The sequence below is a fragment of the Aythya marila genome, assembly GCF_965140915.1.
Source record: "Aythya marila genome assembly, chromosome: 20".
Taxonomy (NCBI): Eukaryota; Metazoa; Chordata; class Aves; order Anseriformes; family Anatidae; genus Aythya; species Aythya marila.
In genome coordinates this window covers 10529576-10554634 of record NC_139061.1, presented here as the reverse complement: position 1 = coordinate 10554634, position 25059 = coordinate 10529576, and the positions used below count along the sequence as shown (strand labels likewise).

At 50.0% G+C, this 25059-nt stretch overlaps 1 protein-coding gene across 7 annotated transcripts in view; it reads left to right on the top strand.

Moving 5' to 3' along the window:
- MSI2 (musashi RNA binding protein 2) overlaps positions 1-25059 on the top strand; it is a 229068-nt gene that overhangs the window by 117822 nt on the left and 86187 nt on the right. For all 7 annotated transcript variants that reach the window (XM_082776573.1, XM_082776572.1, XM_082776570.1 and 4 more), the window contains exon 7: positions 17785-17833. In XM_082776573.1, coding sequence (XP_082632699.1) covers positions 17785-17833 — 49 coding nt within the window. The remainder of the gene's footprint in view (positions 1-17784; positions 17834-25059) is intronic.

Here is a 25059-nt window from a genome sequence, read left to right as displayed (position 1 = left end):
AAGCCATCTGCAGGGTTTGTGAGGGCAAAGCAAGGTGTTTCAAAACGGGATGGAGACGGTTTCATTGCAGGGATACTGTTGGTGGAAATGTGAGGCTTTCAGTTATCTGAGATACAGCAGCCGGGCAGAATGGGTTTGGTAGCGCAGCTCTGTCTTACCCAAACTACTGAGCGTCTGCTAGATAAATGGGATGTAGGACACACAATCCTCCAGTGTCATAAAATGCAGTCAGGTTCCCTCAGAGAGAGGGGACTCAGAGCAGCATCTCCTCCCTCCCTGCTGCCTCTGTGCCCTGCACCAGTTCCCAGCCACCTCCGAGCGCTCCAAAGAAACGGGGGAGGCTCAGGACACATGGCCAGAAGCCCGTGGAGCTGTGTTACCCAGAGGGAAGTAACTGCTGCTCCACAGCAGTGGTACTGCTGCTGTGCTTGGTTAATTGAGCCCACTGTGAGTGTTCAGGAGCACGTGTACCTGTTTTTTTTCCCTGAGACACCAAATACAGAGAATATCTTGGTGCATATGGGGAAGTGTTTGTGGTGTTTTGCACTGAATAAGTTTTCCTGCTGGCACACGTGCTAGCTGCTGCCGTACTTCAGGTAAGAAGATAATGATCACATCATTAAGACGCTACTAAAGCTGGCATTACTTGTTAGGTCAACATATCGATCTTGACATTACGCTGCAAGATTTTTTGTAGGCGATGCCTGTCCATCCTGCCTCTAGCTCCAGGAGCAGGAAACAAGAGGGAGAGGGGAAATGCAAAACTAAACTCAACTGAAGCAACTTTACACGGGGCTTTTCCCCAAAATAAAAGCTGCCTGCTCTTGGGAAGATCTGATCCGATTGGATTAGTGGCAGATTTCCTTTAAGTCGATGGAAATCCCAAGGGAGTTGCTGGCCTTGTGGGCGGATAGTTTGGCCCTTCTAAGTAAAGACTGTCCTTCAGCTGTTAGTGTTGGGGTGCGTGGCACCTTCCTGGGGACGGGCTGGCCGTGGTCCCTGCAGCCAGCAGCAGGAGGCAGCCCGGGCTGTGCTGCTCAGCCCTGGAGCTCAGAGCTGCAGACTTTGGGTGGTGCTTGGGGGCAGGTGGCTTTGCATCCACGTGGGTCACACCCAAAGGGCTGTGTAGAAGCACAGAGCCGTGGCAGGGCGCTCTCCCCCATCCTTCCAAAGCCCTGCGAGCCCCGTGTGCGTTCCTGCCGTCACCACGTGTGGGGGTCCCGGGCATCTCTGGCGCCTGCGGGTTGCTGCGGTGCCACGGGTCAGTGCTCCAGCAGCCAGCTTCTGGGGAGCTGTCTGCATCTGCACAGCTGTCCTTCAAAGCCCGGCGTGCTCTGCAGTGTTCCTGATACTCTGAGCATATTGGACACCTTGGAAATACCCTTCTTGTCCTTACCGCAGAAAAAAAGCCCCTCAGTTTTTAATAAATTTCTACTTCTCTGGGTCCTTCTTTTGTATTGAAGCTGTCCGGGCTGGCTTCCCTGATTTCTCTTGGCTCTTTTTATCATATGCTACTTAAATAAAGGCTTTTTTGAAGAATAGCAGTGATTTTAATAATACATATGAATTTTATATATATATATATATATATATATATATATATATATGTGTCTTATATTACTAAACCTTTATTTGGTGTTTTAATCAAAGCTAACTGACTGCACTTTTAAAGTCAAGAGTGATTTTTAAGTCAGAAATTACAGTTCAAAACTGCACGATGTTTTTCGGTCTGACTTCCAGAGAAGCAGTGTTTACACCAGTGTTGAGCTAGCTTAATATCCCTCTCTAAATATATTTCATTAAGAAAGGTCCATATGGTGTGTCAGGGAGAAGGGGAATGCAGAGCAGAACCTGTGTCTGCCAAAGAAAACTGTTTTGATCTAATGTTCTGCATAGTACAACTTTTTTGGGGAAAAAATAAACATTGTCAGATGGGTGCTGCCAAATTTCACAATTTATCAAGAGTTTCAGGCTGTTCAGTGATATTTTTTTCTTCCGAATACTCCAGTTTCTGGAGTCTTGTGATTTACACAAGACTGTTCATTTTCATCTTTATAACATGTTGTAGAAAAAAAAAGCCTCAAAATATGGAACCAAGAGGCTCGAGTGTCAGTGAGCTAGGAAAACACTCGGCTGCGTTGTATTTCACGTCTCGTGGTGTTTTACGCGCGTCTCCGGACTCGGGGAACCTCGGAGCTGCTGTGAGGCAGGAAGGGGAAGCGGCGGTGGCGGGCGAGCAGGTGTCCTCCGGAGGAAGCCCGGTGTTTTCTCATGGTTGCCTTTCGTGTAACCTGAGCTCGTCTCTGTTTTTCACACATCCAGCGAAGTTTTCCAAGTTTGTCTAAGGTTAGTTCACACCGATAAACAAAACCTGCCACGGAGATGTACAGCACTTCATACCTTTTGGGCTTACTCCAGGAAACGTTTGGAAGGTGCCACCTAATTAGAGTCTGGGGAGTTTAAGGAGCTCATTTTGAGTTTCTGACACTGGAGACAGATGCGGGTTTGATCCTTGTGGTCTCCCGGGGGGCCAACAAGCAGATCTGGAAAGCCTGCAACTCCTGTACCAAACAGGAGGAGATCAACGGCAAACCGGCAGCAGCCAGGAGAGCTTCCTTCTCTTTCCTCTTGTTAAGAAAAGGTCTCGGCGAGCCAGCTGCCCCAGGATGAGGCCACAGCTGTCTGTAATTCTCAGCTCTGCCCCTCCCAGGTTGCTTCAACCTTCACAGTGATGGGACGTGCTTCAGCTGCTGCACGATGCTGGCTCTGGGACCAGGCGTTAGCGGGCGCGGGCAGCCCCCAGTGTGCGTGCCCAGCTGCTTCGGGGCTGGAAGTCAGCCCTCCTTAACGGGGCTCCAGGAAACAGCTTTGGTGCATTAATTAGCTGCAGGACAAGTCAATCCAGAGTAACCCAGAAGATAATGCCACAGGTTTTGGTGGGGGAGGTGGAAGGGCTGTGTCCTGATGGACAGCAGCTCTGGTTACCTCCACGTGGCTTTTTGCAGAGCCATGCACAGCGCCGCGTGTGGAGAGTTGTATGGTCTCACCCAGGCTGTTGGCAGCAAGGTACGGGTCTATTTTTATGATATTGCACAATGATGCTTTATGGTAGCTAGGTGTTAGAAGTCAGCAACAAGTAAATAATGTAAAATGCTCATTTGCATTAGTGACATTCTCTTGGCACGGAAGTGCTGGCAAAGCCTTTTGGCCACAGTGAGTGTATGTGAAGGAAAACCATCAGGATTCTTTGAATTTTGGTAGCATTTTGGCTGGTCGTTACACAGCTCCTCCGAAGAGGCTTCCCTGGGTTCTTAAAAAACCCACTGAGGAAGGGAGTAAGGAAGCAGCTGGCTATGTCCACCAGGCACAGGCAAAGCAAGTGGGTGCGAATTTACTGTGTTGAAATACAATTTTGAAAGAGTAAGACGTGGAAGAATGAAGTAGAAAACTGAGAGATAAGGAAGAGTTAAAAGGGCCTGCGTCCTACAGCTGGGGCAGCAAGGTTAAATCTGCCTACCTGTGGCCCACTGTGGATTTAGTGGTGAGATCAGCCCTGTGGCCATACTTACGGGAGGGGTGTAAATCTCAGTGCTCAAGACACTTAAATCTGGGTTAGCAGAAGCACAACACAGCAGAGAGCTCTCTTGCCTCAACCTCTTGGAGGTGCGGACAGATCCTTTTGCTTCTTCCCAAGAAGTTTTCCAGCGTGCAGCTGGCATTTGAAAACACACTATTAATAAATTTGTGAACCCTTTCATTGTTTGTTTCCACATTATTTTTCTTTCATACTTCTTCTCTTTTTTCCCCTTGCTTATTTTAAGCATTGGTTTCAAAATGAATGCTCTGCTTACTGCCGTCCTTTATCATGTAATGTTTTCAGCAGACACTCAAGAATTAACTATGTACAATTTCCATAATACTGATTATCCCTGTTTAAGTGCTATTTTAGAGGGCATTAATTTCTGTTGCAGCAGCAGCCGCAGCACTTAGCACCACCAGCTTTCCCTCTGTGCCTGAGACTTGCTTTTGGTGTGAGCCACGACTTGGCCTGAATCGTGCATCGCCCTTGTTTTAGCCCCGTGCTCTGAAGGGAAGCAGCCAGGCAGGCTGAGGAGTTGGTGCTTTGTTTGAAGGAGGCTGCCTCTGTCACTTTTGATATCTTCTGTTTTTTGTATGCAGAAACACAAAGCACAATTAGAATACAGTTATATATCCTCATAGTTATTAAAGCTTGGATTAACATGACATAAAGTTTTGTCTGGGGAGCCTTTTGCTATGGCTCAGGGAGCATTTTTGTGTGACAGTAATAGGCTACAGTTAATATACTTGAATGATACCAGAATCTGTGTAATAAGACAGAACAAAGGGGGTTTATTTGAAGCTGAATTACAAAGGTGGAATTATCATTGTGAACGATCCACTGAGATGGGAGCTTAGTTATTGTATCTTGTCTTATTTCAGCATAATAAAGTGTAGCCAGTGAAGCAAAGTTTGAAAATATATATACGCCTCTCGGAAGGACACCTTGTCAGTCACCGGGATTGATGCATGGACCTGTCACCTTTATTCTTCACACCCAAATCCTCTCTTTGCCCATTTTTTCGCTTTGCTTGATTTACAGAGCCTGTTTGCCGTGATTCAAGAGTCTCTTGTAGCAGTTCTAGGAGAGATTCATCACCGGGCCATAATCCATTCAAATAGCTTTTGGGCAAGAAAGCCCAGGGGTTTACAACAAAATTTTAGCAGGCAGCTGTTGAGCCCTGCAGAGGAAGAAAGGGGAGGGCTTTGTTGTTCCGCAGGGCTTCCAGGAGAAAAAGGGACAGAAAGGAAAGGTTCACATTCAGTCCATGTGTAATACTGTCTCAGGGAGCAGGATGCCCTGAATTGCGGGTAGAATAAGGGGGGTTTGGCAGGGGGCTGGGTTGTTCTGCTGCGTTTAGGGTCGGTGTGCTGGGCTGATGGGATCGGTCCCCCGCAGAGCACCTCGGCGTCCCCTGGGAAAACACGCCCAGAAAGCGCACCTTATTATAACAATTACATCAGCTTTTGACCAGAGAGGACGGCATCCGTAGCCAGATGCTGTTTTGTGTTTTAAAGGCTGCAATGTTCTTTCCCAGACAAGTGGGCTCCCCTGCCCCGTTGGCTGCCCCACTGGCTGCTCAGCCACGTCGGTGCTGCGAGCGAGCCCCCTGCCCGTGCCTCAAATCCCCGTTACGTGGGTAATGAGAGTGGAGGAGGAGCATCCTTTCCTTTAATTTTCATTTGTAATCTGAAGAAAATGATTTCTTTTTTCACACACATTGTTTTGATGATTTAAGTAGCTGCAGGAGGTTGAATGGCTTCAGCGTGGCTTTAAACAAAAAAAAACTCACAAGAGAATTTTTGGTTTTTATTTTTTGCAGTAGGGTCTGAAAGAGTAGTAATGCGGTTTCAGAAACCCAGGAATCACGGCGATGCCTGTAATTCCCGTGCTGTCCAGGGGTAATTAAAAAATACAGCTGGACCTTGGTTTCAGGTGGCTGGGCAAGGCTCTGTCAAAGCAATGAGCGCTTGCCGTGCTGACACGTGTGAAACTCAATTTACCCACCACTAGCCGTAGTTCGTGGGCATTAAATCTCTCCCAACAACGTGACACTCAGGCACAGCAGGATGCGATGGCATTAGAGGAGCTCCGAGGGGCACGCAGTTAGGTTTAGGTGTGAGAGGATCCGTGCCGTGCCTCAGCCAGGGCTGCTAATTGCTTGCTTTTTAATATTGTATTCAGCCTTAACAGCCTGCTCCCCGGCAGCTTGCCTTTCCCAGCACTACCATTACCGAGGAGCCCGGCCAGATTGGGAAGGGCTGGAGCAGGGGGGCTGAAATCAAGGTAGTGCTTTACAAATCCATCCCCGCAGCCCCAACTGGTGTTCCAGGCTGAGCTCTGTGATTGAGCTCAAATTAAGCGGGGTCAGGCTGCAGCAAGAGTCCCAAGTGCTGGAGTGATCAGAATGGCATTTTGAGCCCAGTGCTCCTCGTCCTGTAAAACCCGTGGGCAGGAGGCAGGCGGGGAGTGCCGGGACTGATGGGCGATGGGTGCTGGTGGTGATGGTTTTCTGTGGCGAACACATTTCAGAGATGCGTTCCCACAAACCTTTACCTTCCGTCTGCTAATCAAGACTTCTGGCATATTTTTAAAAGAGCCAAAGGACAAGTCTGAGCCCCCAAACAACAGAAATTGGGCTAGTGCTTCACTGGTAACACCTCTCGCTGTGCTGAGGGTGGAACGCTGCTGCAGCTCCGGGGAAGCTCCTGCTCCCAGCTCCGTTTAAAGGCCATGGCAGAGCTCTTGTCTTTTCAAGAGGCTTGTGAAAGCACATCCAGGAACTTTGGCTGCCCCGTTTTTGTTGCTGATTGGTGACAACAGGACGATCACTTCTGCTGCCTGTGCGTCGGTGCCGTGAGCTGCTGGAGCAGGCAGCGCGTCTCACTGCGTGCGCTGGGGATAGCGGGGCTCTGGTCCAAGGAGCAGCCTAAAAAAGAGCCATAAATCAGAAGTGAGATGAGTTTGGTGTGAGCACGGTTCTCCGAATTCCCACCTTGTTAGCAGCCAGGGCAGGAGTTGAGGACGTGGCCCTGTGCCGCAGCCTGCAGCACCTGCTGCGGGGGCCTGGCTCCGGGCTGGTTTTCCAGGGATTAAAAAAAAAACACTAAACGAAAGCCCTGTTTGATACGGGGTTGAGAGACAAGCGAGGAGAGAGCTCCGTTTAGAAGAAATAGCCTGGGAAAAGTATTCTTTAATATGCAAGTCAGTAAATGAAAAGAACAATAAAAGGAAAAAGGATCTAGCAGGAAATAAAATGAAACTTTTTTTCATTACAGTGAAGGAAAACTTAGATGAGTTTTTCTTTGCTAATAAACTACGCTGTTTCATTTTGCAGCTGAGCCTTTTTCTGAAGCTGACTGTGGCAATTGTTCATACTTGTGGGTTTTTTTTTAAACTCCGGGCAATAAAAAAAGCCCTTCATGCATCAGGAAGCATAGTAACGCAATACTTGTCTTATCTGCGCACTTATTCAGCAGGTATTTACAGAAGGGCAGTAGGAAGCTCCTTAAACTCTATCCTGTTACTTTGCTCAGGATGTTGCTTCATCAGATCTGTTTAGCTGTGGCTGTCCAACACTGGGGCTGTGCTCCAAAGGCATCTTTGAAGACCCACACCTTGGTTTCCCATGAGCAGGGTTTTTCTCTCCGTGCTCTGTAACAGGCAAAGCTCTGAGCAAGGCTTTACTGCGTGGCTTGGGGGCACTGAACGAAAGCTGTAGCTTATTGCTGCTCATTTAGTGGGTAAGGAAACCTGCGCTTTAATGGTTTTTGTTTATACTCTCGAATGTGGCGGAGGGGCACGTGGTTGCTTTATTTCTTCTGCAGGTTTTGTGGCCAGGTGAGGAGGAGCTCAGGGTAACGCAACGATGCAGGACGCGGCCCTGTTACTGCCATGAGAGTTGTGGGGTGCTGGTCTCTCGATTCCAGACAGTGCTTAGAAGGAAAATGTTAAAATAAAATTGTTCTGTTCAAATAACACATCTTGCACTTAATTGGACTTAACTGTAGGCTTAAAATTGAGCCACACTTAAGAGGAGTTCTCACGTATTAGGGATTGCTCCCGAAACAGTCGGTGCCTGATTCGGGGTCCAATGTATTCACTTCAGCTGCTGCTCGGAGAGATGAGTTCTGATGCTCTTTCTGGCATGTGGCTTTTAATGGTCTCTCTGCATCTAGTTATTTGGCATGTTTGTTTGTAGTAAACAAAACAGCTGCTCGCTTTTTAGCGTTGCATCAGTAGGGAAAATGCTGGGTTTGGAAAGAAAAGGCTGCACGCTGTACGCAGCGCACTTCATCCGAGGACCTGCAAGTGCTCTGCAAATATTTGAAGCTCCCCTCGCCACCGAGGGAGGCTGGTGCCTCGTTTGTTCTGGGCGTTGTGCTGCCCGCCTGGAGCCCGGGGAGGCCAGTGGCAGGGCTGGAGGAACAGCCAAGGCCTGGAGATTTGGATCTTCCCGGATTTGGATCTTTGGAGCTTCCCAGATCTGTGCAGGGCAGGCAGCACGGCTCAAGTATTGTTTGGAAAAGAAAACAGATTGCAACTTTGCAGTGCTAATATGCAAACGAGCACCGTGAAGGGAGGAAGAATTATTTCTGCTGACGGCAGCTAATGTGCCGTGAAAGTAAAATCACAAACTGCCTCGCACCTGGCTTGCTGAAATGCTGAAGGAGCAATGTTCCACCCGGTGCTCCGCGGCCGCAGCGCTGCAGGGGCGTTTGGGTGGATGGGGAGACTCCTGAACGCTGGTGGGGCTGCTGAGACTCTGTCTGAGAGCCCCTGCCTGAGTAAAGGAGCTGGATGAACTTCAGTGTTGTCAGCTCTTGTGGCTGCGCCTTTGCTCTTGTGCTGCTTGATAGATTGAAGCTTCAGTTCGGGGTGATGTGGTGATACAGAGATCTCCGCATTCACTTTCTAAAGAGCAAAAGTGCACCTTCGTTTCACCTGGAGAAGCTTAAAAATGTAAACCCTCATGTGTGAGTGCCAGAAACAGAAAGAATATTTAAAAATTATTGTGCACATTGAAAAGTATTGCGTGCATTTGTCTTATATTTTTGTCTGGTGATAACTCCTGTAGGCAGGGAGAGAGGGCAGAGGGCTGGGAGCAGAGCAGAACTCACAAGAAAATGGGGAAAGCACTTGTGAGAAGTTACTCTGTAGAAAATTAATGCATAATGCACATGTATGCATGTGTATGCATATGGGGAGGCAGGATGCCTTGTATAGATAGAAGAAGATGCATGTGAGAAGTCGGTCTCCTGATTCTGGCAGGGAAATAGAGGTCGAGATTTCAAGGATTGTGTTGGCCCTGGGACCACACATGGGTCACTTCAAGTGGCTGTAGCCTGAGTTCTCTTTGAGTCCCACCCTCTTCCTTGTCTATGAGGTGGGTAAAACGCAAGGGTGTTTTGAGGCAGGGTGAGCTGGATGCTTGTAAGCCAGTTTGGAGGCTCTCCAGCAGACGTTTTGAACGAGATGTGTCCCTGCCTCTCTGTGCAGGGCAGCAGTGGGAGGCCTGGGAGGGAGTGAGGTCAGGATACGCTCCTTGTCCTACGCTGTAACGCGTATAGCAGTGTTTCTAGTTGTTGATGTGTGTTTTAAAGTTATCAGTTGCTCCCTGTCTCGTCCTGTAGCATGGACCAAGTTTGATCACAGAAGAAATTCCTGTGGCACTGATTTCTGACAGAAATATGGATTGGAGTCGCTGCTCTAATTCACAAGTGCGTTTTGTTAACCGAGTGCTACAGCTTCATGTAAACACGTGTATCGTGTGGCGTCGGATCAGTCTGCCTCAAGAAACGGGTACGGACGTCTGCTTTGTGTCCTCTGTTGCATTAGCTTGTGCTGTTTTAAAGCAAGCAGCTTCAGAAAGGGGGGTGAGGCCTGCTGCTGCGCTTGTCCCTGTGTGTGATGGGGACGCCCAAAATGCTGGAGAGGGAGGAGGAGAGCGTCTCTGTGCCCCACTGTGGTGTGGGGTCTGCCCTCGGCAGTGCTCGTGGGGCTGACCCTTGCTGTGGGGCTGGCTCCGACTGCTGCTTGGGCTGCCCCTGCCGTGGATGCTGCTTGTGGGCAGAAGCCACTGCGTGGCGATGGCTCCCCCTGGCCTGGCACAGGTGACAACCCATACCAGTGCTGAGCCACGGCCATACTGGTGCTGGCCACCTCGGGACCTGCCAGCTGTGGGTGATTTACTGCTGCAGCAGCGGTGTATTTGTCTCCCTGTCGAGCTGCAGAGGTAATGGTGTCTCCTGAGGGTAATTAACACAGAGATGCCGTGGTGCTCAGATGCTGCCTTCTGTGGCCAGGTCCGTGCCTGTGTTATGCTGGTGGACAAAAAAGGGGTCATCCTGGAAGCTTTTGCTTTATTTATAAGGCATTTGTCATCTGTGTTGCCATCCAGACATGTTTCAAGTGCATCGTCCCTGAGTGGCACCGCTCCAGGCCCTGAGGTGGTGGAGGCCACGGGCGTTCAGGCACCACGCTGAGGACAAGACGCCACTCTTTGTGGTGAAATTTTTAGTTCATTGTTTAGTTCACCCTAGCTCTGGGGGTTTGTGCTCCTACTGACCACATCCAGCCCCCGGTGCCTGCTGTGGGGGCTGCCTGCACCCTCAGCACCCTTCTCCATGGGGGTCTTGCAGCAGGGCCCTGTGGCCTCCTGAGCCATGGCCTCCATGCCGGCTCAGCCACCTCTGTTACTCCGTTTCAGAAAGGCAGCACTGGAACCTGTTTCCCCGTCAAGCTAAGCAGACCCAGGGGATGGCTGTCATTAGACCTGGCTGCGGGACTTGATTGCGGAGGAGATCAGAGCAGGCCCAAGGCTTTGCTCCGGCCCAGGCAGGCTGTTCTGTCTCCGTAAAAGCACAACAAGCATGTTCGTGCCCTGAAGCCAAGGAGGGGGCGATGCTGTGATGGTTCTGTGCTGCTCTCGTCTGCAGCTTGATTTCCATCATGAAAGGCGTCCCTGAAGCAGGGGGTGACAGGCACCTGGAGACCAGGGCCCCCTCGGGCACTGCCGGTGCCTGGATGCCGTTAGGAGTTGTGAAGCCCTCTCCTAGAGAGGCTCGTCCTGCCTCCCCCTTTCTTGCAGCGACCTGTGCACCTCCCTGGTGGTGCTTCCCAGCCTGGGTATTTTGTACCTTTGGAGAAATGTCCCAGGAGCTTACACAGTGCCTTCCGTTCTGCTGGATGCAGGGGGTCATCGACTCAAGCTGACATTGCACTGTCCTACTGGCACTGGCCCTGTTTGCTTTCTTCCTTCCTGTTCTCACTGCCTTCTCCACAGCTGGTCGTGTAGTGCTCAGCAGTCCCTGTTGCCAGAGAACTGCCTTGATGTTTCCAAGTGCTTTTTCCAAGAGCCTTGACTTCCCACTCGGTGGTGTTAGGTAATGTGTGGCAGGCCAAAGGGAAACTCCCAGGAGTCCTCACGGAGCTTATAACCTGGTCAGAGAGTGACAAACTACCTCGCTTTCATCAATACTTCATTTTATTAAGGAATTAGCATCAAGGAATTCATGAGAAATTGTGCATGGAGTCATGTTTAATTTGTCCTACTGTGGAAAGCTTTTTTTTTTTCCTTCTGGAGGGCATTAGTCACTCCAGCATCGCCCTTGGTAGGGTAAGTGTTGAGTAACGTCTTGGCTTTTTGCGGGAGCGTTTTGAAGTCCAGGAGTAGCCACTGTGATTTTTGGCAAGCAATTGGGATGCTCTTTGCCATGTCACGGCTGGTGAGCAAGCCCCGAGATTAACGTGATTGAATGACTGTTTTAATTTCAGCCCCGATGGAGCAAAATTAGTTACAATGATATGTGTGTGTTGAATAAAATTGTAGTTTTATTAGCTATAATTGCTGAAGAAGACTTTTTAAAGACTTGACTGCTGGGGGGAAAGATTGCTAGCACTGGAATTTGTTCTTGCACAGTATGGCATTGATTATTATCGCGGCGCATAATGGGCTGGCCCCTGGTTGGTAAGTTGTCACTGTGCAATGCTGGGACGCGCCCAGCGAGGGACCCCACCGTGTGTCCCCAGCCCCTGGGGAGCCCTGCACAACTCGTGACCGATCCGCAGAGGTTGCCAGCCTGGTGCCATGCACCCGTGGCCACAGAGCAGTCACAGTTGGTGCTTTTGGCCCTGGCGGTCCCCAGCCGAGGAGGTGGTGGCCGTCAGGTGCCGTGGGATGGGGACCTGCCACCTCTTGGTGGTCACCTCCCCTCCGCTGGGCTGCGGCTCCTGAGCAGGGGCTGCACTGGGAGGAGGAGGGGGTGCTCGTGATGGAGAGAGAGGAAAAGGTTAAAGTATTTGTTTCTTTGTTTAATTCCATTGTAATCAAACCCAGGGGCCTGGTGTGGAGGAACAATTTTTTCTAACTGTCTGGCATGCGATATGCATTTGTCTTAATTTATGTGGGGGGAGGTTGTAAATCTGCAGAAGCGCAGTGCTGGCGCTTAGATTTCACATGCGTATTTAAAATAATAGCACCTGACAGTTTACTAGGAGCTAAGAGGTTTTTCTGCTTCAGAAAGCAAAATATTGTAAGAGTTGTGCAGTTTGTATAAATAATTTGAGGAATTAGGCCAGAATATCCAGCACACCTCTCTGGAAGAGCAGAAGATGTGATAGACCTGTAAGGTTTACAGACCTGGGGCAGAGGGGTAGGAACACAGCCCAGACACGGAGCTGAATGTCAGCCCTTTGTAATTTCTTTTCTCCGAGGACCTCATCTCAGTTGCCACAGCATTCGGTTGCGGTGTGTCATTTCATTTCCCTGGCCTCATTCTGCTTTACCTTGAAGGGATGGGAAAGGTGGCTGGAGAGTGCTGGAGGTGAGCAGCCCCTGCCAGATCCCTCACAGCTCTGCCGTGGGGTCCTGGGGGCAGGCAGGAGGGCCCCCACCTGCTCTGGATGTGTCGGGAACTCGGGTTTTGGGTCAGGACAGGCTTTGCTGGGCTGGACGAGGACTAGAGACTGCTGCGTGGTCATGAGTTACAACTATGAAAGTCGGTGGTTTCCCCATGGAGATTTTACTGAATGAGCAAACTTGGTTCAAAGGGAAAAAAAGAACTTGGAACATGAAATAGGGGCTGCTCCTCCTCCCCTGCAGCACGCAGACACCCAGTAAATAACTGCCAGCTTTACCAGGTGCATTTCCAGGAGCTGCCCCTGGGCAGATGGAGCAGCGGCAGCGCCCGGAGCTGTGCCCTGCCCGGCCGTGCGGGTGGCTCTGCAGGGGCGCACACTGGTGGTGCTTCCTCTCCCCCCCAAACTGCTCCCTTTATGGGGGGTTTTCCTGGGTCCTGGGTCCCATTCCTGATCCCAGAGCTTCCCCAGTGGCCCTGTGTGGTGGTCCCGCAGTGAAGAGGCACTGTGGGGTCTTCGCTGGCTCCAGGGGAACCAGCTACAATTTTTGGTCTGATTTCAAATGCCTTGGCTCAGCGTACAAATCTGGGTTGTAGAACAAGACCAGAAATGAAGTTTCCCAGAAAACGTCCAGTTTCAGTCGTTCCAGCTTTCCAGTGAGGTTTTCACTGATTTCGGTGGCAGCAGCTGTGGTGGCTGATTCAAATTGCTGTCCTCCGGAGAGGCACCGAATTGCTTCTGAGCTCTGTAGAAGATTCAGGCTGTTCATTAAGGTGTGAGCGCTGATGGGCTGCCACCAGGTTTGATCATCTCTGACCGCTCAGGACTGCCCTGCAGAAAACGAGAGGAGTTGAAAATCCCTCAGAGGAAAGTGGGAGGAATGAAAGGAGAATATTGTGCATTTGAGTTCTGGCTGGGTCAGTTGCATTAAATTCGGAGCCTTTCTGAGTACAATTAATAGTCATTTTATTTAGGTCATCCTGGTTTTGTTGCTTGAAATATATGTCGCCATTAAGGTGGAAGAAAATCAAATACATTTATCTCTGTGAAGCCTTTTGTGAACTGGTTGGGCATATTTTAAATAACCCAGGGAACTGTTAGGATTATTAAAGCCTTTGGCTCCTCCAATATTTTTTTTCTTTCCTCCGCTTATTCCCTATTCCTCCTTCCAGGCAGTGATTAAAGAAGTAGGTATGGCCCTTCCTCCTCTTAGAGCCCCAAGTGGATCGGAAAAAAAAGGTTAAATAAACTAGAACCCATTACTTAGGCTTTATGTAAGAAACTGGGTCTAAATTGGATGTGTGTGGGGCATGCAGGGACAGGGGGGAAGGATTCCAGACTTAGGAAGCGTCCGTGTGCTCCTGGCATTATCTGGCAAGTCCGTCTGTCTTGTCTTTGCCCTAAGTGCGAAGACTTTGTGTTTATTTTATAACACTCTCCCATTTGATGCTCATTATTACTTAGGATTCATCAGCTCCTTTCAGCCTCCACGTTGAGCCAGAGTGCGTTGGAGGATAGGCACCCGTTTCGGGGTTGCCCGGTGCTCCTGACCACTGGCTCCGTGCCGCGGGGCATCCTCATGGTCACAGGCAGCCCCTCAGGGGCTCCGGCTGCTGGCTGGGGGCTGAGACCACGGGGCTGAAGATGGGGATGGGGATGGGGAGGGCAGCTCTGCCACCAGCAGTCCTCTGCTTCTGGTGGGGAGCCAGGGCTGCTGCTCAAGCACACGGGGCCGAAATTACCCCGGCTTCCAGGAGCACTGGGTGCTGCAGAGGTGGCCTGAAACGCTGCCCAGGCCCTGTAAAACCCCTGCAAGTAGCTGCAGGTGGCTGATCTTGCTTTGGGGTGAAGCTCTGTGCTCCGACTCCCCTGCCTGAGGTACGGAGGCTGTGTCCTCTGTGGCCCTTGGGGTCTGCGGTAGGCAAATAGTCCTGGGCGCATCCCTGCCAAGCCTCGGAGCTGGGATTGTCTCCAGTCCTGTTTCGGGCCCTGCAGAAAACTTCCTTCTTTTCTGCCAGCAAGGCGTGAGCTGCATGTTTTGAGGTGAGATCTGGAAAACTCGCTGTTCGAGCATCTTTAAAACACCGGGCAAGCAAAGGAACCTGCTCGTGGAGGAGGGGGTTAACTGCTGGGCAGCCGCAGCTCCTGAGCCTGCTCAAGTTTCATCGAGTTGCATCTACGTTGTTTTTCTTCCCTTGAAATAGGGATCAATTTGCTTACTACAGGGTTTACTGCCGGTTACCTTGACTGTGTCCCTTATTTCTCCTTGATGAAAACTTGAACAAGCCGCTTGTGTTTGATTCACGGAGAACCGTGAGAAACGGGCTGTGTGTGTGAGGCAGTGTGGTTTTCTCATTCTATTCAGCCCTTTGTATATTCAAATTCTTCTAGTTTCAGTTCTTGCTGTTCTGCCAGATTTCCATACCATTGATGGGCTTTCTGCATTAATAAGTTTCTTTCTCCCCCTCCCTCCCATACCCTCACCACCTTTTTGCAACTGGTGAAAAGTTTTTTCTAAGCGCGCTGCCCTCTCCATATTGATTTTCTTCTCCTGCTTGTCTAACCGGCTCTTAGATGTTTTATTTTGCAAAGCGTTAATAGAATTTTTCTTTTGCCGTTGCACTCTATCTATTCAGGAGGTTTCAAGAAGTCTCATTGTGTCATTGGACTATAGAGGAAAGAGGCTATTCTTCTGGTACAATGGCTGCCCTAAAAAATAACGCAGGGTGGGGTAAACTCAAAAAGGGCAGAGACGGAGATAAAATGTTCTGACCTTAGGAGACAGAAAAGATAACCAATTAGACATTGTTGAAAGGGCACCAGCTGGCCTGACGAACACCCCCCTGATTAGTTTTTCTTAAGGGCGTGCTCGGGCCGGAGCTGAAGCTCAGCTGCAGGGAGCCAGCTCCCCCCTGCCAGGTTTTGGGGTTGAACCCTGGGTCTGAGCCTTCCCCACGGAGCTGCGCGCCCGGCTCCGGCCCCAGCAGTGGGTGCAGGGGGAGCCGCGCTCCTCGGGGTCCCGGCCAGCCCCACGGAAATCTCCTGGCTTAGCCCCCGCAGCCTTGGCTTGCTACTGCTAATAAGGGTTTATTTGAGTAAAAAAGATCCCTGCCAAGATCATTATGCTGGCGGAGCAGGGCATGGGTACGCATGGCACAAAACCCTGTTTGCTGGGGGGGAGATGCCAGTGGGACCTCCAAAGACCTCGGAGGTTTCTCGGGGCTGTGGGGTGGGACTCGAAGCAAGGACTTGGTGGGGGAGAGCCGCCTGGTAAAGCTCCTGGAACAGAGCGGTTTGGGTAAAGGGTGGTCAGCAGCCTGCCTGGCCCGAGGCAGCCACAGAGCTGTAGGGAGCAGCACGAGGTGCAGGGCGTAATGCTGGTTCCCAGCGAGGCCAGGACCTGCGGGAATGAAAGATAAAGATTGCTGCAGCAGCGGAACCTCAGAGCAGAGATAAGTGGTTTTGGAAGGGTGAAGGGGAGCCCTGTCCTTATCTGCCTTCCGACAGCACTCAGACTTGTGAGTTTTCTTCTTCAAAGCGAAGAAAGACAGCAGGACAAATGGCTTTGTGCCTGATGTGGTTTGGAGTTTTCAGTGCCTCAGCATCTCTGGGTCTTGTTCACGATGGGTGTTCAGGAGGCGTGCCGTTCTCCGTCTCAGGGTGTTGCTATCACATTCTGCAAACTGCTCTGGAAAAGTTAAGGACGAGTTAACCAGAGACAGGTTTTAATAACCTCCAGGTATACCGTGAGGTTTTGCGGCACTGCTTTTTTATTATATCGTGGAATGTGTTTTCGTACAGTAGTTAAGAGAGGCTCAAGCTGTGTTTTTACCACCTTCCCCAAATCAGTCTCTGCTCAGCCAAGGCTGATACCGTAATTTAGCCCAGCAGCAGGCTGAGTGCCTGCTCCCCTGCATAGGAACCCTCCAGGCAAACCGGACTCCCCGAGCCGGGAATTTTAACCAGGTGGGAGCCTTCAAATCCTGCTCTAATTCCAAGACCGTGTTAAGGCAGCAGAATCTGGCATGGGCACCCAAAGCGATCCCAGCTTGGCACGAGGTGCTGCTCCTCTGCCCTCCGCAGCAGCCCGTCAGTGCAGGGACACTGATGGGACTTGAGCTATCCTGGAGGAGAAGCTGCGGCTCCGTGTAGCTGGGGCTGCTCCCCGGCCTGATTTGCGGCATGAACACGTTGGCAGGAAGGAAGAGGTCAGCACCGAATGCGCACAAGCTGCTGGGGTGAAAAGGAGACCCTTTGGTGGCACTGTGCTAGGTGAAGAGAGGGTGTAACTACATCGTCAGTCGCTTTTCCTGAGATAAATGATTTATAGAAATCCAGAATATAAAAGCGTGAAAATCTCATCGAAGTTACTGAGGGGGAAAGAAAAAAAAAAAAAAGCTTAAAGATGACCTTCCCCCAATGTTATCTTCAATTAAGCAGTGATGTAGGTTCTCGTCAACCCCTGGTTTAAAACAAGGAATAGGAGGAATAGGAAGGGTGTACGTTTTTTCAGGAGTTTTTTCAGGAAGGCTGCACAGGACCTTTCCTGCAGTGCGCAGGACTGGCCTGCACCAGCCCCTGGAGACTCAGAGCAACAGCTTAAGATGTGATGGTGCTGGAAAATAAATCCCAGCACAACAGTCTGCTAAAATAAGTGTAAAATTTTAGGTGTGGCTGCACGGATTAAATGGAGGTGGAATAAATCATGCAAATAGTAATGAAAGTTGAAAGCAATTTGGTTGCACTTCAGTACGTTTCATCAGTCATCTCTCTTCTGAAGTGGAAATGCCAAGCCTGATGCGAATTAAACTTTGTCCCTCCTCCCTCTCCCCTCTTTCCTCTAGCTTTTCAAAAGGCCTTTTGAAAACCTCTGAATACCTTTTTTGGCTGACCAGATTTTACCCTGCTCATGCTCCTTGAAACCTCCTAATTCTCAGCCAAGACAGTGACTCTAATTTGGAGAAGTCGTGGGTGTGATTTGCATCCTCAATTCCTCTCTTGGTCCTTCTTTATCTCTACAAAAGGGAAAAAGGCTGAGAAGAGGCATGGCAAGGGACCGATGTGGGATGGAGGAGCTGCTTAGATGTTTGGCTTTCCAGGGCAACAGAACTTTTAACGTTCACTTTTCTGCATTAGGATCAAATGTCAGCTAGCACGTGTTGAAAGCAGCAGATTTCCAAAAGGCAGTGCTGACCCTGAGCCAAGGAAGGAGATCTGATGCATTGCTTATATCTACCTGAGCTGAGGCTGCTCCTGCCCGTGCCCCCCCTTCCCAGCGTGTTTGTGCTTTGTGAACTGTGCAGCCGGGGTGTTAAAGCACGCCTCTCCCCTCTTGTGTCTTGCAGGTAGAGGACGCCATGCTTATGTTTGACAAGACGACCAACAGGCATAGAGGTAAGAGGGAACGGGAGCTCAGACGTCCCATTTCGTGGCAGCTTCTGCACGGTGAGCACAGCCAAAAATCAGCGTCAGCACGATGACCCATGCGGCTAAATTCAGCCGTGCTAAATCAGCAGAGCTCTTTGTGTTCGAGGTGGCTCCCTCTGTCCTGCAGGTGTACAGAGGAAGGGTTGCTCGGCGTGTAAAGCCAAAATTCGTGTGGGTTTTCTTTTTGGAGGTGACCTTTCTGGTCAGTCTAATGAATTCCGTTCGGGAGGATCATCAGGCTCTGCAGTGTCTCTCTCTGGTGATGGTAAAGCTCAGGGAGCTCCGTGGTGAGGCTGCAGGGAAGGGGCCTGAGTTAGAACAGGGGAAAAACTCTCTCTGTGTGTCTGCTGTTGGTCCTGTGGGACGGGACATGCATCCAAATGGGACGCACTGGGTCTGGAGCCTGCTAAAAGGTCAGGCAGTGCTGAGAGCCTGGGGAGCAGAGGGGGGAGTAGCCCAGAGCTCTCAGGTGCTGCCCTCGTGCCTCATCTTCATCTCATCAGCAGCATCAGGAGACCCAGGCAGCACCAAGCCCGGCGTGGTGCTGAGTGGCACCGCTGGCGCTGGAGCAGCTGCCCCACAAGCACCAGAGACCGAGCTCTGGGTCTTCAGCTCTGCCAGTGAGCGGTGGAAGGAAGAAGCAAGGGTAACAAAGCGAAAGCCAGGGAGTTGTCTTTATGCTCATGTTTGAATTTTGCCAGTCTTCTCAGACGTTTTTTCCTTCTCCGTGCAGGTAGCTGCCACTAATCAGGCTAATGAACTGGCTACTAGGCTGTCATCATGAAGCGAGTTCTGCTGCATCGATCGTTTATGAAATCACCCCAGATTTTACAAATTGTGACATTCTGATTGTGTTGAAAACATGTTTAAAATGCAGTAGCATGCAAGCAGCGGTGTTAATGGCAATTCTTAAAACCACTTGCGGGTTGCAATCTGTATCTTCAAATTAGCCAGGGGAAGGAGAAATGGCAGATAAAATATCCGCTGTGGTTTACTGTAGTTAGTGTATGCCTAGAATAATCAACGTAGGCAAGGGAAAGGAAAAGTATTAAAATTCGCTCCCTACTGCTAGGAGGGAGATAAATTTCCTTGCAAGCAAATTGAGAGTGTTTGTTGGCGTACTGCTGGCACGTGTGTGCTGCTCGTGTGTGTACCCTGAGAGCAGGTAACCTGTCTGCGAGCGTGGCACGGGATCCACGTCAGGACTCGCTGGATTTAGTGTGCAGATTTAACCAGACAGAGCAAGAAGCCTCTTCCAAACTGCTCATCACTGAAGGCTTTTATTAATGCCTTGGGAAGGCTTGAAAGCCTCACCCCAAATAAAACGTTGGCCTTGCCAGTGGAACACAACCCTGAGAACATTTTAAATGTCATCGAGGTAACCATTTTGTTCCTTCTGTTGATGTCTTCTTCTTTTCCGATGTCCAACCGTTCCTGGAAGTTCTCTAAAGAAAATAAGAGCGTTACTGCATTTTGTGCTCATCTGTCTAGCCACGTTAATGGGAGGCTCCAAATTCTGTGCACATTTAATGGGAGAGGTGGTTACTTCTTGGAGTAAAACAGTCTCAGGCTTCGCTGGGAGACAGTGTCATCTTGCAAGGCTTCTCTTCCTAGCTCGGTCATTTAATTTTGATAGTGGGGATGCAAAGAACTAGCACTTAGTGGCTCTGAGTCAGCTTTGTTAAGGGGACATTTCTTTTTAGAAAGGGTAATTTTGTATTTCTGCACCTTGTGCTGTACTTGTGCATATCTGTGCAGGGATTAAAAAGCACACAAAAGTTCCGTAAACACCCTGGAAAATCACTTTCATCACTTTCTTCACTGCCTAAAATTTCATAGAGCTGAAAATTACTGGGTCAATCTTGAAAGGATTTAGTAATTGGAAAGGAGAAAAAATAAAAAAAAGAGGGTGGTGTTATTTTGTTACCCTTGCAAAGTGCAGATAAAATCTGGAGTTCAACATTAGTTATTGATCTTCGGGGTTAGAGGGAGCCTTGCAAGATGATGATGTCCTTCTAACTTCATTATGAAGCAGAGCTCTAGCAGGCAGACCGATCTGCTGTGAGCTGGAGGGGCTGCAGGGATCGGAGGGATCGGAGCGCTGCCTCCTCGCCCTTGTGCTTTTCCCCATGCCGGGTGACCCCGCAGCTCCCGGCAGCAGGAGCCTGGTTTGTTGTACCCATCAAAGCTGAGCAGAAATGCTGCAGCCGGCGGGGCTGCTCGGAGGAGGGAGGGAGGAAGTGTCAGATGAAAGGTGCCTGAACCGAGGGGTGCAGGAGCGGGCTCAGCCCTCCCCTGGCTGTTCCAGTTTAGCAGGAAGGGAAGTGCAGCGGGGTGGAGTGGCTCCTGATTGATAAATTCGCTTGGCAACTCCCCCTTCTCCCCTTTCTTTCTGTGATTGTTGAGTACGTAGGTAGAGGAGAGTCAAGAGAAGGTGATGTATCGGTTAGTTAATGTGAGGGGATGCTCTTGATCCTTAAATGCTCTCCACGGGCATGTGCCTGCTTTGGGCTGTGCTTGCCTTGCCCATCTGCTGCCTCCGAAGCCATCGGCTGCGGCTGCCACGCCAGACCCGCGTCTTGAGAGTGCAGGAAGAAAAATAAAGATCGTGACTGATTGAATCCCCCAAGTTGTAATTGCTGGTATTAAATGTAATGCTATATGTTTTTCCGAGCCATGCAGCCCCCAGAGTTATTTTCATATCAATTAACTCTCTCACATGGCTAGGAATGGCAGGGGAGAGAGGAGAGAAGTGACAGCATGTGATTTGGGCTTCTTTAATCTTAAAACTAAACAAAATTAGCAAAAGACAGGCTGTCTGTGCGATGCAGACAATATCCTACGTGTCTGGGCTTAACCCATCTCCAGAAGACGGGCGCTTGTCGTGGCAGACCTCCCAGGGACTTGCCCTGCCGCAGACCCGCTGGCGGTGCCGTGCCGGGCTCCTGGTGCCTTCGGCCCTGGGCATTGATCTAAAACTGCAGAATTCAAACCAAAAGATCCGTGCCTGCCTCACCAGTGTGGTGTGGCTGCCCGTGCCCCTCCGGGCACGCACACAGCTCCGCCGCTTCCTCGCCACGTTCTCCTCTCGAGGCAGAGGTGAGCGTTGTGCCCAGTGTTTGTGCTGCGCGGATCTGGCGGATCGCAGTGCATCGGAGTAATTGTCCAGGTGGAAGCGGGTGGCATAATCGCTGCATTTATGGGAAGAGACAGGAGTGATGTTGTTAGTGAGATATTGTCTGTGCCACCGCGAAGGATGATGCTTTTCTTAGGAGAAAAATAGCCTTTTGTGTTGTCCGACTGCCAAAACCTCCGTTTCGTAGTTGACCTCTGAAGTTATAATTGACATTTTTATAGATGAGATATAAATATAATTAAGAGTCACTGCAGTTATTTGTTTATCGCTGTCTCCCTCAAATAAAGCAAGGTCATCTGCATTTAAAAATACATCTCCAAGCAGTTTTGAGCAGAGAGTGTTTAAGATACGTGGAAGTAATTGCCTAATTTGGTCATTTTCAGCGTAGCTTTTCTTGGCAGCGGCGTGCTGGTAGTACCGCGCGCTTGGAGGGAAGCGCGGGAGGAAACCTTTTGTCTGCTCACAGAGCTTTGCTTTTAGAAGGATGGGGCTGAAGGGAGAGCTCCTGTTTGGCCGGGTTTGACCCGCAGGATTTTGGAAAAGCATCCACAATGATGGTGGCGGTGTTTTTAGTGCATAAAGTGCTTTAAGAGCTTCGGATGAGAAGTGTGACATAAGACGTAAATGGAGGTGGTATCATTATTATTGCTCTCCTAGATGAGACTGGCTTTTATTCCCTTGTCGATTTTATCACTCCATAAATGGGACTCCAGAGAGTGCAGTTGTTTGGAAAGAAGCACTCGCCCTGCTTCGGCTCGTCCGTACACACGTTCCCTCGCCGGTGGAATTCATCCTGGGGACCCGCGCCTTGCAGCACCGAGCCCGACTTTAACCCCTGGTTAAATACAGCGAGTTTGTCTCCTGCTGGAGGCACAGAGGGCTGGAGGGAAGAGTAGCTGCAGACAGGGCTTTTCATAGCGACTTTAAAGCAAATATTTGCTTCAAAACTTCAGAGGAGGGCTGTGAAGATTAATTAGTTAATATTATTTACCATTTACACTCCTATCAGTGAAAGTAGTGATGGCTGAGCTACAGTGCCATCGTTCACACCTATCTGTTTAGATTGCAGTTATGACATGTGCCATATTAATATTTCATGTGTGTATGCTTTTAATATTACATCCTCACTTATAAATATTCATATCGTAAAACACATTAATGACTGCAAGGCTGAAGAAGAATATTCACAGCTCTCTGCTTTGTATCCTGAGTTCAAACCCATCCCAGGTGGGCAGGAGGAGACGCCGCGGTGGCTGCGGCTGGCGCACGAGGAAGGGCTCGTGGTGGCAGCCCGGCTCTGGGTCCATGTCCCACCCGTTCCCATCTGGCTTTGATCTCTTCCCCTTCACCTCGGAGCCCGTCAGGGGCACTGTGAGTGCTCCGTGCCCCGGGCAGGGGTGGCTGCAGCCGGGTGGTGCCTTCGGCAGGCCCCACGCCAGCCCCCCAGGCGTGATGCGCTCAGCGCTGCTCAGTGGTTGTGTGTCAGTGAGCACAAAGCAAAAAGGAAAAGCTGCCAAATCTTGGAGCCGTCTCCCCTGTCTTCTAATTTCCTGGCCAGCGGCTATTGCTGCTGCATCAGGGCACCTTACGTGAAGTGTAAGGATAAATGCATTCACGCCAGTATGAGCCCTGCGTCCCAGCAGACCCCGTTGCAGAATAGCAAATCAGGCTCCTGGCCACGCTTTTCAAGGCGATTATTGGACGTCTCGGGTGGTTACAGTCATTCTGCCCCCAGCCTCGTGCTGTATAACGCCACCTGAGGCTTGGAATAATTGCCCAGCTATGTACTGTCTGTCATACCTTATTGCTTAATTTTATACCAGTAATGAAAATTACATCCAGAGGAGGAGAAAGAGCGAACAGCTGCACCGGCCAGGACGCACCTAAGGAATAGATGTGTGCAAATGCTTTCTGTGAAGAAGGGGAGAGGCTCGGCTTGCCAGCAGCACTCGGGAGATGGCTTGACATTTTTATTTTCTTGTTTAACAAACAAATGCAATAATAATAAGAAAAAAAAAAATCCCACCAACCTCCAGTAAAGGTTGCAAACACAGCGCAGCAATTAGTTTGAAAGTCTCCAGTTACACAACCAGACTTTAAGGTAAATGCCAACTTAAAAGTACATTGTAAAGGACAGTGGATTTGTAATGCTCATTTGTATCTTGTCTTTATAGCTAACGTAAAAACAAATTATTTAATTCCCTCTTCCCAGAGGGAGCCTTGTGTAGCCAGACCTTTTTGACCTTCTTAATTTATCTAGCCTCCTTTCAATTAGCTTTAATACAGGCAGTGAGAAGAGGAGACATGGATGGAAACGTTCAGGCTGCTGCACACCCTCCTTGTGTGAGGCGAGGGGAGGGCAGGCGGCCCCGACACCCTGTGCTGGACAGGAACAGAACCTGCAGGGACAGGCGTGCAGGAGGAAGGTTAGCGTTTGCTGTGACACCTGTATACAGAAGGTATTCAATAGCTTTTCAGATGTGAGCCAAACCTCCTGAAATCACTGGGATGCTCTAAATGATGGCTTTGCAGATCACCAGGGGCTGATAGCCAGGTGCCTCGGATGGGAAAGCAGAGACACAGGAGGGTGGGAGCTGGCAGTGTTGGCCTTGTGGAAGGTATCAGTGTGGCACCCAGGGCTGGAAGTAAGCCCAGCCAGCAGCAGCAAGCTGGGCATTTCCCTCCCATAGAGCTTCAGTTAACAGTCACTATCTCAAAAAGAGAAGTCTTCCCATTCACCTAGTACTGAACAGTATCAATAACTTAATGTAATTAGACTACAGTAGTATTGGAGAGTGCCAAGTAAATCAATGGAACCTTTCTCATCTCTGAAAGGTTCTTCAGGAACCTTAAAGCAAGAATGGTGCAAACATTCAAGATATATTTTTTTAATTATGATAACGGTTCTGTTGCATGTGTGGGAAGTCAGTAGGCAGGGGCTCGGCTGGGATGAGTGTTTGCATTAGAAGCAGACAATGTAATCTTCACAGCCGAAGCTGCATTGAGAAGACAGTGAGGTCATTTTAATATGCCTTCAGTTTGCCATCTTTATTGTCACTGCTGAGCAGCCGGTTTGAGCGACAGATAAATTAGCAAAAATCCTGATGATCTGTGAATGGAAGGAAACCCTAAATGCCGTGAATAAGTTCTTGCTTATGAATCTACTCAGCTGATGAAACCAAAAACCTTTTGCCTCCCAGAATGCATGAACGAAGTGATTAGCAGGTAGTGCTTCAAGTCTTGTGGGACTATTTGAAAATGTTAATTGAGGAAAGGCCAGAAACAGGAGGAGAACAAAATGCAACATTTACATAGACGGGCAGTCTTAATACAATGAGCAGAATTAAAATCAGCAGAGTGACCTTGAGAAAATAGGCAGCTACTTGCAACGTGCCTGTGCCCAAAAATATGATGTGAAAATACCGACACATCCTGCGTTTTCCCTCCCTGATGCATTGTTTTCTTTTCCCAGCGGATTGCTCAGAGCGCATTGGGTGAAGCTTTTTAAATACGCCGCATGGGTGGGGATTTTTATTTTTCCTATCTGTGCTCTGTATCTGCTGCTTCTGATAATAAAGCTTTTAGAGCACTTCTGCCAAACATGGGGAGGGCGTTCACAGCAGCCTGGGGAGGGCAAGCTGTAGTCAGCGGTGTCCCCAGGAGCTGTTGGTGTCCCTCCGTGTGCCGGCGTCAGTCCCCTCTGCCCGCTGCCACCCTGTCGCGGCCGGTGCCCGGATGCTGCTGAAGCCTTATAATTTTCCAAGGTCATTGCTGTACGTAAAGCCTCCCGGTGACCCGTTTCCACGAACAGATAACATCCCCCTATCCCCAAACCCTGCGATTCAGCAGAAATGCTGTTATGCAAATACGCTGGCAGCGCAGGGGAAGCTCTGCCAGGCTGCCCCTGGCCGCTCTGGTTCCCTGGGTGTTTGTTCTGGTGGTCGGGCTGGGCGGGGGTCACCCCGTCTTGGGGTGTGAGCTGCTGCCCCCGGGCTGCTCGGCGCGAGGCTCCGGTGGCTCTGCTGCTGGCAGAATGGGAGTGGGGCGTGTAAATGGC